This window comes from Aptenodytes patagonicus, chromosome 15, assembly GCF_965638725.1.
Source record: "Aptenodytes patagonicus chromosome 15, bAptPat1.pri.cur, whole genome shotgun sequence".
In the NCBI taxonomy this organism is placed as follows: domain Eukaryota; kingdom Metazoa; phylum Chordata; class Aves; order Sphenisciformes; family Spheniscidae; genus Aptenodytes; species Aptenodytes patagonicus.
The window spans coordinates 8,401,636-8,418,870 of record NC_134963.1 but is presented as its reverse complement, the minus strand read 5'-3'; the positions used below and the strand labels follow the sequence as shown (position 1 = coordinate 8,418,870).

General features: G+C 41.9%; 1 protein-coding gene and 1 long non-coding RNA gene across 2 annotated transcripts in view; one reads left to right on the top strand and one right to left on the bottom strand.

Annotated features, from left to right (window-relative positions):
* Nucleotides 1-2,333, bottom strand: part of MYO1H (myosin IH) — a 35,031-nt gene extending 32,698 nt beyond the window's left edge. Inside the window, exon 1 of the mRNA XM_076353089.1 lies at nucleotides 2,294-2,333. Coding sequence (XP_076209204.1) covers nucleotides 2,294-2,308 — 15 coding nt within the window. The 5' untranslated portion in view covers nucleotides 2,309-2,333. The remainder of the gene's footprint in view (nucleotides 1-2,293) is intronic.
* A 93-nt stretch (nucleotides 2,334-2,426) lies between these two features.
* On the top strand, nucleotides 2,427-4,209 carry LOC143167460 (uncharacterized). Its single transcript, XR_012996552.1, has 2 exons — nucleotides 2,427-2,549; nucleotides 3,925-4,209. It is a non-coding gene; the product is annotated as an uncharacterized LOC143167460 (long non-coding RNA).
* The last annotated feature ends 13,026 nt before the right edge of the window (nucleotides 4,210-17,235 follow it).

Below are 17,235 nucleotides of genomic sequence, written 5' to 3'. Positions count from 1 at the left end.
GCTAAGATGCCCTCGGTGCTGGTGAGAGCACAGCTCAGACCTTGATTTTGCTCCGATAACTACAGAGAACACACAGCAGGACAGGGCCACCTCCAGAGAATTAAAAACAAACAAACCAACCCCAAACCAACCAAGCTACAGGGAAGATGTAACAGGTGTTTCCTCTGCCTGGATTAGGCTGCAGTCCCTCTGTATTTACAACTACTGCTTGTTTGGTCCCAACCAGGACTTGGGCTGCTCAGAGCCCACCATTATTCCTACTTGGCATAAGAAAGGGAGATAGAGCAACCTCTCCCAGCTGCGTGGTGTTGCAGGCAGGAGGTCCAGCCCTCCGACCAGGTTCTAGATCTACACTAGTCGCACAGAAATCTAGAAAACCGAAGGCACCTTCATCCCCTTTCACAGTTTGAACACTCTGGTTTTCACAGTCACAAGTCTTAATTCTTAAGCTAGAATTCCAGATGGGAAAAAAAAAAAGGAGCAAAAACTCATGACCCCTCAATGCAGCGCTAAATTTTATTAAAGCACAAGTGAACACACTATCATGGCATTTACAAAGCAGGCACAACATTATAGGGGAAAATCTTCAAGACAGTCAGAAGAGAGAACTAGAGGAAAATTGCACCCAAACACACACTTCTGGACACAGCAGGAAGGCCACAGGTAAGATAAGTATTGGTATCACATCTCCCATCGAAGCATTCCAACACAAACCCTGACAAAAAAATCCTTTGGGCATCAGAAAGCAAAGAGAAGCTGGCCTGTGTAATCGCTCCTCTCGAGGGAGGCGACAAGTCAGTGTCAAAACTGAAAGCAGACAAGATGAATAACGTCTGGGACAACAAATTGCTGTCTAAAACAAGATTAGAACTCAAGTTCCCAGAGCAAGAGCCAGTCTTTATCTCTGCACCAGAACCCCCAAAAATCAAGGGCTGCTTTGATACAACTACAAAACAGTAACTTGCAGAGGCTGCAACACAAGGTCTAATTCACATGAATTACAGCAAAGGTCACCCAAATGCTCACATTAATTTAGAACGTGCACTTGCTCCGGGCCCGGCTTGTCAGGCTTGAAGTAGCATCAGATGCCAAGGCAGCAGTTTCGCACACAGGTAGGAGGAACTCGGAGGGTGCATCTGGAGAGGCTGTGAGCACAGACTCATCACCTAGCTGCAAATTTACTGGCAAGTGTAATATTTCAACAGAGCCTGGAGAGACAGCCACAATGGAGCGGGGAACGTTCTTGGGAATAAATAGCAAACCTCCTTCAAATTGATGCAGAAAACATCTTTATCAGACCTTCCTTATTGTTTTAGTTTTCCTGGACCCCCCTGCACACAAAGCGCTTCGCTAACAAGCATTTAAATTCAGAAGTCAAGCACGAAGACATTATCAATAGGCCACATAAATGCTTCATTCTGGAAGCTACCACCTGAAGCCACAGGAGAGCCTCTTGCACCCCACCAACCAGCCAGTCTGACAGGGGGGTCAAGAGACTAGATTTGCTTTACAGCCACCTGCAGCATTAAGCAGCAAACTGCGTGGTGAGACTTAATACAGGAGAAATTTATGTGAAGGAAAGATAGGGTGTTTTCTTCAGAAGACACCCCTTTACTACCCCTCACAATACTTTACAAAGCACAAAAGCTATTTTTGAGGGTAGGAAGGGTCTGGTCACAGTACCCGTGAGGAACTTCCATCCCTGCTTGCAGCTCTGAAACCAAGTGAGAGAAAAGGCGAGCACTCTGACTTGTTACAGAGATGGAGACAGAGAAGAATGAGAAGGAAGAAGCACAGGGATCCCCCTTAGAGCATCCAAGCTATTTTGACTCCATAGCAAGTAGAAAAGAGGGTTGGGGGGGGTGGGGTGTGTGTGTCCTCCAGCATTCTGCATGCAGCAGGACCCACCCATCAGGATCACCAAAGGGCAGTTATCCTGGTTTTGTTTTTTAAATAAAGATCAAGGCTCCTCAAGCAGTCCTAGACAAGTTACCAGGCATTCTGGTGTGCACGTTGCAAACCCCCTTCTCCACTGATCAAAAAAACATCCCTCTCTTCTCCAAGCAGGTGAAAGTCAGCTCCTTCCCTCCTCCTTTGGTCACACCATTCTCTCCAAGACACCCCAGAAACAGTTCTACCTCTCTTCCTTTGACAAGGAAGAAATCATTGCTACCTACACACTGCAAGTCAGGCACCGGTTTGCCAAGACAGTTATCCCTCCTCATTTAGTCAGAAATTCTCATTTTAAAGCACACACTAGCATAAAAACCTTTCAAAGAGCTCTAGAACTTACCCCCACTTCTTCCATATTGCTACAAAAAGGTAGCTTAAAGCAAGCCAAGCAGGCAAGAGAAAAAAAGTAAATCCCCCCCACCTCCTGAAACACAAAACTACCCACTCTAAATATATGATATATTGCCAGAGCAGAGCAGGCTGGGAGCAGGGGTGAGTCAGCTGTTTGCTCTTATGGTTAAAAGGCTACTGAATGGCTGACACCGGGAAACTTAATCATCTGAAACAGGGAAAACCTGTTAAAATAGGTAAAACAGGTAAGCGAAGAGGTATGTTTTAAAGGAGCAACAAAACATTAATCGCTTCTTAGCCTTAATCCTTAACAAAATGACCACTGTGGTGCAGCTGCTGCAAAACCTCCTTCTTTTTCCCCTCATGGGAAGGAAGAAAGGAAGATTTGGTTTAATATACTAGCAGTATTTAAGAATAAAGATTATGTTTTCTATATGAAATTATTTTATTTGTGCTTAATAAGGGTAAAAGAAGAAAGAATATACAGAAATGTGTATTTTGCTACAAGCAAATTTTTGTATATAATGCTTGAATTTTTTAAAAATAAACCCTCACCACACAGTATAGGCAACTGCTGTCAAAAGTTAGATGGTAACTTAATTGCAGGCTAAGAAATGTAAGACCAATATATCAGCAGATGCTTTTGTATTTTACTATATTGCATTGCATATTAGGAGATGATATGAAATTCTTGGATTTAGGTGCATGTTTGAATCAGAAAGTGTTACTATTAAAGTACATATTCCTCATCTTGAAAAATAAGTCTATCTAAAATTAACAATTAAAGAGTTTCGTACAGGGACATAAGTAGCTTTATACATTATTTATCTTGGGTTTTATATTTAGAGCGGAATGTTATTTGAGGAAATAGAAATAACTGCAGTGATTTAGTGTTGTGGTTTAACCTTGGCTGGCAACTGAGCACCACCCAGTCGCTTGCTCACTCCCCCCCCGCAGTGGGATGGGGGAGAGAATCGGAAGGGTAAGAGTGAGAAAACTCATGGGTTGAGATAAAAAGTTTAATCATTGAAATAAAATAATAATAATAATAGTAATAAAAGAATATAGAAATCAAGTGATGCACAATGCAGTTGCTCACCACCCACTGACCGATGCCCAGCCAGTCCCCAAGCAGCGGCCCCCCCGGCCAGCTTTCCCCCAGTTTCTATACTGAGCATGACGTCCCATGGTATGGAATGTCCCTCTGGCCAGTTGGGGTCAGCTGTCCTGGCTGTGCCCCCTCCCAGCTCCTTGTGCACCTCCGGCTTTCTCAGTTGGTAGAGCATGGGGAGCTGAAAAGTCCTTGCCTAGTGTAAGCACTGCTTAGCCACAACTAAACCATCGGTGTGTTATCAACAAAGTTCTCATCCTAAATCCAAAACACAGCACTGTACCAGCTACTAGGAAGGAAATTAACTCTATCCCTGCCGAAACCAGGACATTTAGAAATAAATGCTTTACAAGTGAAAAATTAAAACAGAGGGAGGTTTGGAGGAAAAGAATGTGTCGTCTTTATGAATCCGTAAGTCTTTCCTGTAAGAACTCCTCTTCTCACCGAGGACTATTTACAGTGAATGAAAATTATCCTGGCAATCCGACTGAGTATTTCCTTTCTGCAAGGTGGTGAGCAAAGAGAGGATGTGGAAGAAAAGCAGCGTAAGTGGGGAGAAAGGAGAAGCCAGGAACCACTCTTGCATTCCACCTGCAGCCATCGGTCTGTTCACGTTCGGGGCTCTGTGCAGCGCTCGGCTGTCCCGGCCTCGGAGGAAACGACGACAATTATCACAGTAATGAATGTGCTGGGCCCGTTTGCTGTAATTCTGTCTCGTGTCATTAATACAGTAAATAACTAGATAGGGAGTCCTGTCTAAGGGTAAAAATAAAGGCCGTGCCAAACCCGAACCATATGTAAGTTGCTGTTTGCTTCTCAGCAGCTCACGTTGTAGATAATGTTTTCTTTGTTTTGCCTTTCATTATGTTCGTAAAATCTCCATTTCCACGGCAGGTGGCCACGTCCCCCCTGCTGCTCCCCAAAAAGCCCCGCGTTGCCTGAGCCCAGCCAGAGCAGCGAGCCCAGCGCTCATTGATTCAAGACAGGGAGGAAAGAAAGCTTTATTTTAAATAGGAGAAATTCCTCCACACCTTGCGGCTCTTTTGCAAATCCAGAATTCAATGCTTGTCAAGTAGGAGGATGTTGCTCCTGTCCCCGTCGGATTACGGGCAGTTAATAAACTGTTCTGGGAACGAGGAGCCGGTGGCGTGCCAAGAGGGCTTGGGGACACCCAAGCACTGCCACACCACCGGAGCTCCAGAGTTGGTGAAACACGGGGTGAGGATACACAAAGGCTATTGCCTGAGGAATTACTCACGGATCCTACTAGGATTACTGTGCTGATTTTATGGTCTTTAAAGCTGACCTTCAAAAGGACAAATTGAGAAGAAGGAGCAGGGTAATGCTCCTTTGGGTTTTTTGAAATGAGAAATGCAGGTCCCGGCTGGTTTTTCTTGGGAGGATGAATAAAGAAGGAGCAGGTTTAACATCAGTAGGGCCAAAGAAGCTGCACGGGGTTATCTGACAAGAGCAAATGAGTTTTCCTTTGAGCATTTGGGGTTTTTTTGTCTGATAACCGTAATTTATTTCAAATATCTGTCACGTAGTATAACAGTGGGAAGGAAAACTTTCACAGCAAAGTTGCAAAAGCCCCCAGCTACTAAAAGCTGTTAATAAGTCTGGATCTGTCAAACAAATATACATTAAAAGGGGAAGATAAGAATTAATTTTTTTAAATTGGATAAAATAAAATACTTTTTTTTTCCTGAGGAGGAATTCTTTTTGAGCCTTCTACAACTATTATTAAAAAGAAATTCTCTCATTCCTATATCAGTTTAAAGCCTCAACAGCAAGGTACCTATCTCATCCTGTGGACTATTCTTACATTTATGCTTAAGTTTGGATCACTGAACGGGGGGCTCTGCTGTCTCTGATTCAGCTAGACCATGCACTATCGAGTAGCAACACTGAAAATTGCACACAAAGTAAAAAAACCCTTCAGTGTTGCAATAAGCAAAACTCCAATAGATTTAACAGGATCGTTGCACAGCCAGACACCCACATCATCTCCGAGTTCAGCAGTCAGTACTTCAACTCACTAAAATACATCCCTTTATCTCCCTCTCTGGTACTATGACACAGCGAAGCAAATCCACTATTTGTTCCTTTCACTCTGTCTTCTCACCAGACATAAGATGTGGAAGGAATTAATTATGGCTAATTAAAAATTAAATCCTCTGTCTCGCCTTTGGTCACTGTATTTCTCTCTCTGACTCGGACTTTGCAGCTCAAATGCTCTATTGCATTCTGCCTCTGTCACCTTTTATTTGGGAATAATTTGCTTACTTCTCTTCGGCTTCGGCATCAAGCTCTGTCATTTGGTCTTTGCAGTGCCAGCTGCAGAGCTCCAGTCCAGCTCCCACCTCTGCTCCCTCTGCTCCATGCCGCCGCTGCTGCTCACAGCTGACCACCTTAGCTTCAGCACCTCTCCCCAGCGACTCAGTGTCATTCCTTACTTCAAACCCCCACAGCCAGCAAGGGCCTCCCTCTCCTTATGTGCCGAGCTGACTCTCTCCAGCCCAATCACTTGATGGAGCAGCTCTCCGTGAAGCTTTTCAACCGCGGTTCCTCCGAGGACACCACCTATGCTGCACAACTGACCTTCGTGAAATGCATCGTGAGTGTGAACTCTTGTCCCTGCCAAACACAATTTTCTGTGGGGAAGAGGAGAAAAGGAGGGGCAAAGGAACCACTCTTCCTTTGAGCAGGTCTCAACACACTGATGCTGAATAAATAAATGGAGGATTAACCAAGTTATTTTGCAGCAAGTGGAATGTTTGCTAAGTAGATCATAGAATTTCACCATGTCATTCATTTGCCTATGAGTCAGCTCTGGACCAAGAATGCCAAGGTTACCTGGACGTCTGTCCTACAAAAACTGTCACCAGGTTTTGTGATGAGATTTGACGGAGATTGCCGGAGGCAGAGTGCCATGCCAAGACTGTGACCACTGTCCAAACAGGCCAGCTTCAGAACTTCCTAAGCATTTAGAAAGACTAAACTGGACTATTTAAGAAAACAGTCTGTGTTAGTGACGCAGTACTGCTACAGAGGTCTTGCAGAATTTTCTCTGAAGTTTTGCTGCAGTCTATGGCAAGAGAAAGTCATCAGCAGACACCAAGAAACCTGCACCTTAATTGCAAGAGCTGTTATAAATCTTTGAATTTTAATCTCTTGTTGGAAAAAAGTAGCTGGTTTGATCCTGGAGTTCCATCTGTCCTCTCCTCTGTCAAGACTTCATTAGCATGCAAGTGAGATGTCACCCCAGTCACAGCTTCCAAGAAATTTCTTTGTTGAAGTCCACTAAATTAAATTAGTCAGCAGAGACGGAAAGTGAACATTTATGAATACACAGGTATCAAGGATAAAAGTCGTTCTTACTGCTGAAGGCATATTGTACAAGCTAAACGCAACACACACTTTTGCACCATGAAGTTTTTGAAATTAGTCTAGATATTTGTGACTGAATTATAGCAGTTGTGTGCTTTATAAAAATGTTATTTCAAAATCATTATACCATCCTCTAGCCTATGGAAATGCACTACTCAAATATTTACTAATGCAGTTAATAGAAATGTCATATGGAACTACATCTCTAGCTAGCTGCAATACATCTATCACTATAGCCACTAATAATTAAAGTTACCTGGGTATCCATCTTGAATGCTGTTAAAGTCAGCTGTTAACAATTATTCCAGCTAAACCATTCAAAAGGTGCTTTGAACTTGTTTAAGGTCCTTCGTAACACTGTGCAGCTAGCTAGGAGACTACGTTCTCACCCGAATAGAGTACCATTAATAATTTACTGTGTGAGTCAGGGACTTTGTCCTATGGTACTTGCATACACTTAGTGGCCACTTTTCCAAGATAAGCACTAGAAACTGTATCTTCCTTGAGATTACGTTGCAGGCACCAGTGATCTTTGATGAGTTGGTATAAGCATTATATGTTAATTACGAACTACCGAAATAAGTGAGTGCATCCATCTGCTGTTTTAAAACTGCTCCTGGAGTCAGCCCCATCCAGGACCGTGCCAGTGTTGCAGACCAGGTGGTGGGTGCTCATCTACTTGTTCAGAAACCAGAATGTTAGAGGCTGTAGGAGCTGACTCGAGCTGGAAGCTTTAAGGTTAATAATGTATATTCTCTTGGTTATAGTATCTCTCTTCCCAGGCTGAGGCTAAGACATGCTTAAAAATTAAAAGTGCAGATATCCTACAAAGGAGGAACAGATGCTAAGACTACACATTAATCTTTAATGTGATTCCAACTCACAACTAAATTTTACTAATGTCCCTGCATTGCTGCAACCTCTGCGATCTCTTCACCCCACTGTGCAATGTGCCATCCACTGTGATAGGGCACAGGTGTGGATACAGACTTACCCTAAAGAAAGACTCAAAACAGCGTTATAATGAATGAGTACTCAACTCTCACATTCACATATTGTATTCTCCCTTTTTCTTCTACAGGGTCCTGACGTGTTGTAACCAGATCTAAGGAGAGGCAGTCCTACCTCTGCCGGCACTCTCGCTGCACCGTCCTCACACTCAGTCCCACACACATTAGCTGACGAAAAATTAGACCTCGAGCTTCAAGCGCTTTCTACGGCTGCTTAAATAAAGAGAAGGAGAGAACATTTATTACATTCTTTCAGGTTTATCTAGCAATTCATTCCCCACTACATATCGTGTGGTGCATCTAAAGTGCACGTGCATATTTATGTAGGTGTCCATGAACAAAGCAGCAGAGTGCATAGCTATGCAGAACAAAGAGCGATGAGTACTTACATCAGAAAACTGAGCAGCGGGGAAGGTTCAGGCTAACAGTCCCATAGACTAACTTCTGTAGCTTCTGTGTACGCTTGCATCGTAGGAAATGCTGATAAACACTGCAAAACCACTCAGGTTAGATCTTTAGGCACCTTCCAGGAAAGGGAGAGGAAAATAAAAAAATTAATATAATATCACACAGTATAATACATAGCTGAAAAGCATATGAACGTGTATTATTGACTTCAGTGCAGAAACGCTGAGGAAAATTCATTAGTTTATGTAGGGCTAGACCTGAAAGTGGAGTTGAGTGTATCACCGAGTGTTATAAGAGGTGGAAAACCAAAGCATGCTCATGCTGAATCAAACTCTTGGAAGTAAGCGCTATATTGATCCCTCACAATCACTTTTATTGCTGACAGAAGCTTTTGTGCCCATCCTCATCCCAAAGTCGCTGTCTTTTTACACAGACAAGGCAGTGCATTTTCAGTAAACTGGCCTGGACTGTTTGAGGCACTATGGTGCTGTTACCTTGACCACCAACAAAAGCACTGTTACTCCTTCAGACAGTTACAACTTTGAAATTGCCACCAGATAAACTATCAAACAGATCTTTTCATGCCATCCATTCTCAGTAGGGAATGCTGAGGAATTGTTTCGCTCAGAGTAGGAAAAAACAGACGTGGAATGGAAAGACAGAAGAAAATCATATCCTTTGCTGACAAATGCAAAATGACAATTAATTTTGTACTTGGAGTCAAGGTGCTCTGATGGGCAGATATGAATGGGGCTCTTCAGTCTTTGCAACTCAGGCTTGAGAATTTAACCCAGAATCCTGCTTTACTTCAGCATCCATGTTGGCAAAAACAGAGGTGAGTACCTGGCTACCTGGCCTAATTACAGAAGGAATATTTTAGTGGTTGGAAGTGGCTTCGTGCCGCAGTACCTTTGTGTAGAGAGATCACCTTTAGCGATTATTTATTTCAGGAGTTCAGATTCCTGCCTTCCTGTGACATGATGAATGACTTTTAAGTAACATAATATCTGGTTTCCTCCTCTTTCACACACCCATTTCATTGCCAGTTGTCTTCAATGACCAGATCCGAAAGGATTGTTTGCAGTCAAAAGGGAAAGAGAAATTCTTTACCGCATGCCCAGCCTCCTCTTGTTCATATTTAATTGAATTCTTGCTTGTGTTAAAATGGTTATCAATTATTCACCCCTGAGCTCATTAATTCCAAACATCCCAAGTAATAAATAGGACTGCTCTACTGCTTCAGTAAAAATTCCAAAATACTTTTGTTTTCCTTTTTATTCTGTTGTCCATGTAACTGCAAGCTAGTCAGTGAATTACACGGGGCTTTCCTGTATATATTATTTAAAGAAGAAAGCAGGCTAGCAGACACGGTACAATAGAGGCGCTGTGTCAGAAGGTAGCACGGGGCAGATTCATCAGCTTAGGACCCGAGCCTCTCCCATCACTGCTGGGGCCGGTGATGGCTAAACAGCACTGAGAAAAAAGTCCTCTCCTTTCAAACCAGCAGCTCAGACCTCTCTTTCAGCCTCAGTTTTAACATTTGAAAAGAGTATTTTTTGACTAGCTAAATTAAATCCTCGACATCTTTTGCTTATAACCCACATTCTTTCTCAAGCCAGTTGAGAGGAAACAAACAAAGCAGACAAAAAACCCCAGAGGGAACAGGAGATAATTTGATCCTGGTAAAATACAGCAAAACCGCAACCTGCTCTCTGTGATGCTCTCCAAACCACGCTGCACTTCAGTAATGGTACAGTCACACAAGACCAAATATTTCAAGATGCAAAGACTCTTCTTCTGTCACTTTAAGATTAGAATACATTATTTTCACGTTGCATCTAAGGCCCAGACAGCAATCTCAGCACTGCTGAGCAGGAGATGTGCCATCTATACACGACTCATTGACAGAGCCGGGGCGGTCCCTCTGATAGTCAGCATGCCCTAAGCTTTAAATCCCTGCTGAAAAGAGACTGTTACAAACAGAAGCCTTTTTTTCCTTACAGTTCTTTAATATCAATCCACCGCGGCCATGAAAATCCATGAACCTTATGTAGCGACAAGGTGGTGTTGCACAAGCCATGGAATCGTGAACGTATCCCATTAAAAAGTTCATCTTCAGAAGGCAAATGAGAAATCATGCAAATGTGATACATCCTACTGAACAATTCACTGAATGCCTTGGTTTTCCTACCTGTAAAATTGAACTTGTTTTACATTTGAATTTTTACTGGCATCGCTTAGGATGGTATTTGGAACAGGAATATCCACCTTCCCATGGCCTGGGTCTCATGGTCTTCTCATGGGTTTGGCATTCCAGAAAAAAAACAGAAAAAATCATGTCTGACAAAATGTTGTCTATAGCTTTTTCATTGTGCCATGCAATACAATAAACCCTTGCTCTTCTCACTTACTTCTTTTAAGATGAACGTATCCTTCTGTTTGCACTTGAAATCAGGAGGAGTTTCTTAGAACAAGGATTTAAATTTCACCTTAAACCAGAAAGCATTCAGACAGAAATTTACCGAGCAAGCAATGTTGTGACTTGACTGGAGTACTGGAACATACAGAAGTTAATTAGTACAACAAATATGGAAGTAATATTTTTGATAACTTTGTTCTTCTGCTAACAATAGAGGGGGTGACACGTGAAGCGTTTCAGCTCTGTAGCTGAAAGGGGTCATTATGCTCCCAGAGAAGGTGTCTTTCGTCCCTGGAAGCTTTCTGCCGGCTCCACGCATGTCAGCTTGGGAGCCAGCGGCTCCAGTGTGAACTGCTGTGCGCAAGCTCTCCCGCCTGGCATCCACAGAACGGCTCGGCATGCAAGGCATAGTTCCGTGATGACAGAAACAAAACCAGGTGGCTTAAACAGACCAGCAAGATTTGATTTTCAAATATGTTCCGATAATAACTGGGAATGATAAATCCATTTATTATGATTTAATAAATGAATCTGTAATTTACCCATCTAGGGAGCTTATGTCTGCACAGAAAGAGGACTGATGTGGTAGGTCAGGATTTGTGACACCTGGATGCAGCTCTCTGCTTGGCCACAAGGCTCTGGTGTGAATTTACCCAGCAAATGCTTACTGCACACAGGATAATCCTGTACAAAGCAAGCATGTGTATAAAAAACCTAGAAACTAGCCTGCTTTCCAGGATCCAAGCCACTTAAGCCTACCTCATCTCAACCTTTCCATAGCATTGTACTCCATCACATAAATACACCCTCAAAGCTTCATTTCCACATCTGTAAAATACGGCTAACAATACCTCCTCTCCCTTGCACGGTTGCTGTGAGTATTCAGACATTAATTTTTCTGCAGTGCCCAAATGCTAATGTACAAGAAAGCCATTAAGAATCCCAAACGTAGATACGTGGTTTCTAGGGGCATGGAAAGCTGTAATAAATCTATTTCAATCTCACTTCTCATGCAGGTCACTAAATCTGTGCCTATAATATTAGGAGTGTGCTGGCTAACTGGCCACAAGCTATACAAAAGCCTTTTCTCTCCAAGTTCAATCAAAAGGACAACAGCATATGACAGACCCCTTGTATCTTTTGGTATTTTAGCCTGTCACAGCAGGGACCTCCTGCAGTGCTAGGAAAAGAGGGGTTTTCTGCTGGCCAAGCTAAAGCTAACAAAAATACCTAATGAGTAGAAGAGCTGAGAAGCTTATGCATTTAGCTATGTCTAAAGTAGCATGTGCATACTGAATGTGGGCATGAAAAATTAATTCCAGAGATGCTATCGGATATATCTTCAAGTGACTGGTTGGACTAAGAAAATACTGGTTTTGGTAACTGTTTTTACTTCAATTAAAAATATTTGGGGGAGAAATTATACCACCCCCCCACCCCCCATTTTCTCTCTAGAACAGGGGAAAAGAAATTCTGCCCTACAGCCTGAGCCCTGCCAGTGACTTGTGTCCTGCAAGCTTCTGCTCTGTCTCTTCCCTGCCTCTCTCTAGCACTGGTTTCTCTCCCTGCTAACCTCCATCCCTCTCACCCACACCACAGTTTCCCACCTGTCTAAGCTACTCCCCCTCCAGCTTCCCATCACTGACCCCACTGAATTCAGGAGGGACGAAGAGAGGGTGGTTTGAGGAGCCCTGTGCAATGTGACTACACCTCTGGAGAAGGACACAGTGAGTTAGAGAAGCCCTGCCTTGTCGTGGGAGAGAAGGAACCGAACATGCTGGAAATGCGTATGAGGGTGATGGACTTTAGGACACACTGTACGCTGGGGTTTGGGAATGCGGTGTGTGGCACTGGAGTGGAGGAGCATTCCCTGGAGAGCTGCAGATGGGAGAAGTGTGCAACAGTATGTCACACCAATATTACCCAAGATTGCTATTAGACTTTCAGCATGGAAAATATTCCCTACTGTTCCTCTAAAATATAAAGTGCATCCCTGGAAATTAATAAATGGAAAAAAAAATTAAAATGTCAAATGGTATCTACCAGTTGAAAGTGATAGTCACTCCCCATAGGAAGAATGAAGGTAGAGCAGACCTTTCATCTGTGATGGCACCTTTGTTAAAAAAAAGCAATGCAGGGAGAAAAAGCTAGAGATTCAGTCCAGTATAATAGACAAGAAAGTACTCACCCAGATGTTACTCTATGTTGCAGATGTAACGTGCTTCAGAAGACGCTTTAGAGGCAGCTAGGAGAAGTAAGACATAACTGATGTTTGGTCTGGAAAGGATGCCTATACACAGGCCAAGGAAAGCAGTTAGAAAGGTAGAGTGACTATATAAACATTGGGTAATCCTTGTTCTTTTTCTCCAGGACAATCCTAGCCTATAGGCCTGATGACATATAATTTCCATGATTAAGTATCTGTTAATTAAACACACCACATATAATTACTAAATGCAAGCTGTTTGAGCTCTTAAGAAGACTAGAGTTCCTGCCGTTCCAAACAGAAGGATACTTGTCTTGGATTCCTAAACTTACACATTTTGTGAAAAAAAAAGTCCAGTTTGATTACATGTGTCACATCTCATTAGAGAAGTGGTGTAGTTTATTTATTTGTCCTTCAAGCAAAGCTGAAGAGGGAGCTACAGCAAATGCAAACATATTAAAGGAAATGTCCTTTGACAGAAGTATCTGTTAACCTCACCTGTGTAAAGGGAGACTTGCACCTGAAAATCCAATATTTAATCAAAGCCTTCTGTAATCAGGAAACTTGGTTCCATGATCTGTAATCCAAAGAGGAGTATCACTGATGGATTACCTGCTTCAGTAACTCTGGCAAAGCTAAAGATTCAATAAAAATTGACTTTGTCTTCCAGCCCACTGCTGATTCACTACATGCTGCAAAGAAAGAGGACAGAGAATGATTTTACAAACTCTTGTATGGCTGAAGACTACTAGAGTAAGGATGGTGAGACTGGCTCCTTCATCAGCATGGATTGGTATGTTCCTTCCCAATGAAAATTCAGTACCTGATAATTTATAATATTTAGAGCAACGTGCACCTGTGTAACAGGGTGGTTCAATTCCTTCTTTATTCAGGGGTGGCTTTACCGAAAAGCACCACCTGATAGTGACAAAAATGTTCGCTTCATGACAGAAAAAGGCCAGATGCCCTGTTACGAAGCAGTAAAAATGCCCTTGTTGAGGTATACAGAGGTATCTTAATTTTTAAATTCTGAATAAAACTTCCACTCAGGAATTTTAGGAAAACTTTTGGGAGTTTCTTATATTTGCATGACTAGTGACTGCAAATCTGTTTAAAACTACCTTAACCATTGCATATGAATCTATCACTGACAGTCTGAGCTTACTACAGAATAAAGAGTTGTTCATCACCACCGCATGCCTACATTATGATTTTCAGTATAAAAGCGTATGTGGTAAAAAGGTTCAACAGGTGGATGATCAGGTCAGATTCTAGTTAATGTATGTGTCGTCACGCAATAGGCAAGTTTTAAATAATGCAGAGCTCAAAGCAGTAAAACTATGTAAAAGCAAAGCCTGGAAACAAAACCTGTTGTTTTATTAAACTTAAAATACAATTTGACTCTGTCATACTAATGTATATGAGCTATCTGCATTAAATTGTGTTTAATTTAACTCTAGAACTATAGGGCCCAATTAAAAATAATGAGGCCTGTCTCCAACTGTCAGGCTCAATTAGAGATAATGGGAACTGATAGCTCCTGGAATAGATTCATTTTTGTCTGATAGACGAACTGGGGCAGGGGTCTTGGCAGGGGTCATTGGAATAGACCCGGCAACAAAACATGGGTCATTCAAGCTTAAGGAGTCTTAAGGAACCTAGTTATTAAATAAGGAAGTAGGAAGTAAATCAAATCCAAAAGCACATGAATAACCCCAACAGATTCTTTTTTCTGTTACATACCCGTATATTGCAATTCATCTAACCATTAAACTGCCCATTCTAAACCAACAAAATCTATAATGCATAAAGGTTAAACCTATTTGACAAGACAAAAGAAAAACTAGAAAAATAAGTGCCCAACTTCATATTCCAGTGCCAATTTTCAGGAGTTTAGCAGGATCAAGATTTTTCTTAGGTAATGCTCCAAAGATTGTAGCAAAATCACTGAGCTTTTATTTTACATAAGTGTTATAAAAAATAAATCCAGGAAAGATAATTTGAATGTGTTAAGAAACCTAGCTGTCTTGGTAGACGTTACGTATGATGAACAGATTACTTCCTATTCAGCCTCAGCGATAAAAATAGGAAAAATTTGTCAGCTTTTGCTAAGTACTTTCAAAGATGTAATCGAACAGTCAGACAAATTCAGAAACGCGCCCGACAGAAATGAAACCATTTGTCCTTGACGAAACATGAATGGGCAATACATCGCCTGACAACTTTTAGGCACTAGACAGTAGCTGTCGTTTTAGATGAGTAATTAATCTTGAACTGAGAGGGAGATGTGGAGCCCTGTTGGCTGTTTATTTGGCTAGAATGACAGTCAGTGTCTGTTAGCACCACTTGGACCCTGCCTGGAACTGCTAGCCTCTCCCAGGCAAAGCTTGCCTGTGCATCTATTGTCAACAGCAATGACTCTGAAGTTCGCGTTGGGCAATCCTGACGCGCCGTGCCTCGGCTCGCCTTTTGTTTCTCTGTGAAGACATTTTTTTAATCTAATGATATCTTTCTCAATGTCTAACGATGCTCGTGCAACGTGCCGCCAATGGCATTTTATCCTCTGCTCCCCTCCCCCCTTACGTGTACAGGCCTGCAAAGTCATGCTTTGCATTTTAAATCTGTTCCCTGTGACTTCTGAGGAAAGAAAGAACAGTTGAGCATTTGAGCTTCTCCCCAGCGTGACTTATTCTGAAAGAATGTGCAAATTTATAATTTGACCCATTATTTTTCTTCATACTTCCCTTCTTGTACGCTAAGAACCTCACGAGGGGACTCTCTATGGCCACATTAGAACACCACGAACACGTCATTGCTAAAATACAAGGTAGGGTTACTGGCAATACAAAGGACCGATGTTATTCCCTTCCTCCGGAGTCTTCCCTTGGTTGAAAGCACCGAGAGGCAGTCACCCCAGGCTCTGGGTACAACCTGCTTGACTTGACCCGTACATCTGTTCGCTACTCAATGGCTATACTCAGATGGGAATCAACATAGGCAGGAAGATCTTTGGAGCCTGAGCCATGACTATCTCTGCATCTGTGTAAGACTCAGAAGAACAGGGCATAGATTTCAATTACAATCCTTAGAAATTATAGAGCTTTAAAAAACTAATATAAAATGTATGTATTTCCTCTAGTCTGAAGTATATCCAGCTCATGTCATGAAGCACTTGGGAAAACAGAAGCACTGAGGTTTTGGAGAATTCTGTTATTTGCAGCAGGTGTTACCCGCACTCAGTACAAAAACTGCTCTTAGGATGCACAGCTGTGTGTCTCTGGTGGGAGTTCAGGTGTATGAGTACGAGTACAAGGATGTGTGTACATATCCATATTTCCATGAAGTTTTGACTGTGGAAGATAACTAATAACTTTCAGAGGGATCTCTGTGGCCTTGCACTCGTACACCTGTATATATACACACACACCCCCCCCTGTATCTATATATACATACATATATGTGTATTTTAACCCCCAAAAAGCATTATTGAATACATTAATTGTTGCACCCTTCAGCTGGAAGAATCAAATGTTTTGCTAACTTCATTCTCACTTGAGCCCTATGACTTTGGCCAATGCCAGGAGGTATATTCCATGAAATTTTCATGTCCCTCTGTCTTGATCTCATCCTGTGAGTCTCACAGGTATGTAGCACCTTTGAAAGACAAATGTAAGCATGATGAAAAACTCTAACAATGAAATTCACTTCCTCATGTCAGGAATCTAAAGTGGGTTAGCATATTGAAGATTTAAAATGTGGTTGAATTAAATTCACAACTGTGAAGGCACTCATAACAAAAAGATGCCGCATTTCCTAGACAATTGATCTGGAAGAGGTTGCTTACAGTTCCATTTCTGCAGCTTTTCAAAGTCAGAGCCTATTTTTCTGAACTGTGATCATCAGGATTTGTGGAACTGGGCCAAGCTGAATTCATGTAATTACATCTTTTTCTGTGAGGAAATTTATTTTTTTTTCCTTCATTGCAATAGCAAATGATGATGATATTTTTGCATTTCTACAGCTTCTTCCATCAAAGTATCTGGAAGTTTTATAAAAACTAATGAATGAAGCCCTAGCATAGTAATAGAAAGGGGCATTATCTGTTTTACAGAAGAATTAACCAAGGCACAGATAACCCTATTATGGCACTATCTGTTTAGCAGAACTCACCTAATTAGTCATTTCAGTGGTTAATTCCAAATAATAAATTTTTGAGGAACTGAAGTTTACGTTTTCAACACCATGCAGTAAATTTGGTTGTTTCTAGCTTTGTTGTTTCTAACTTGTATGTCTAGCTCAATTCAGGGCTTGGTATTCAGCAGTTCTTGCAACATGGTGAAAAAATGAGTTACTAACTTACTTAGCAAAGACATCCAGTATTAGTAAA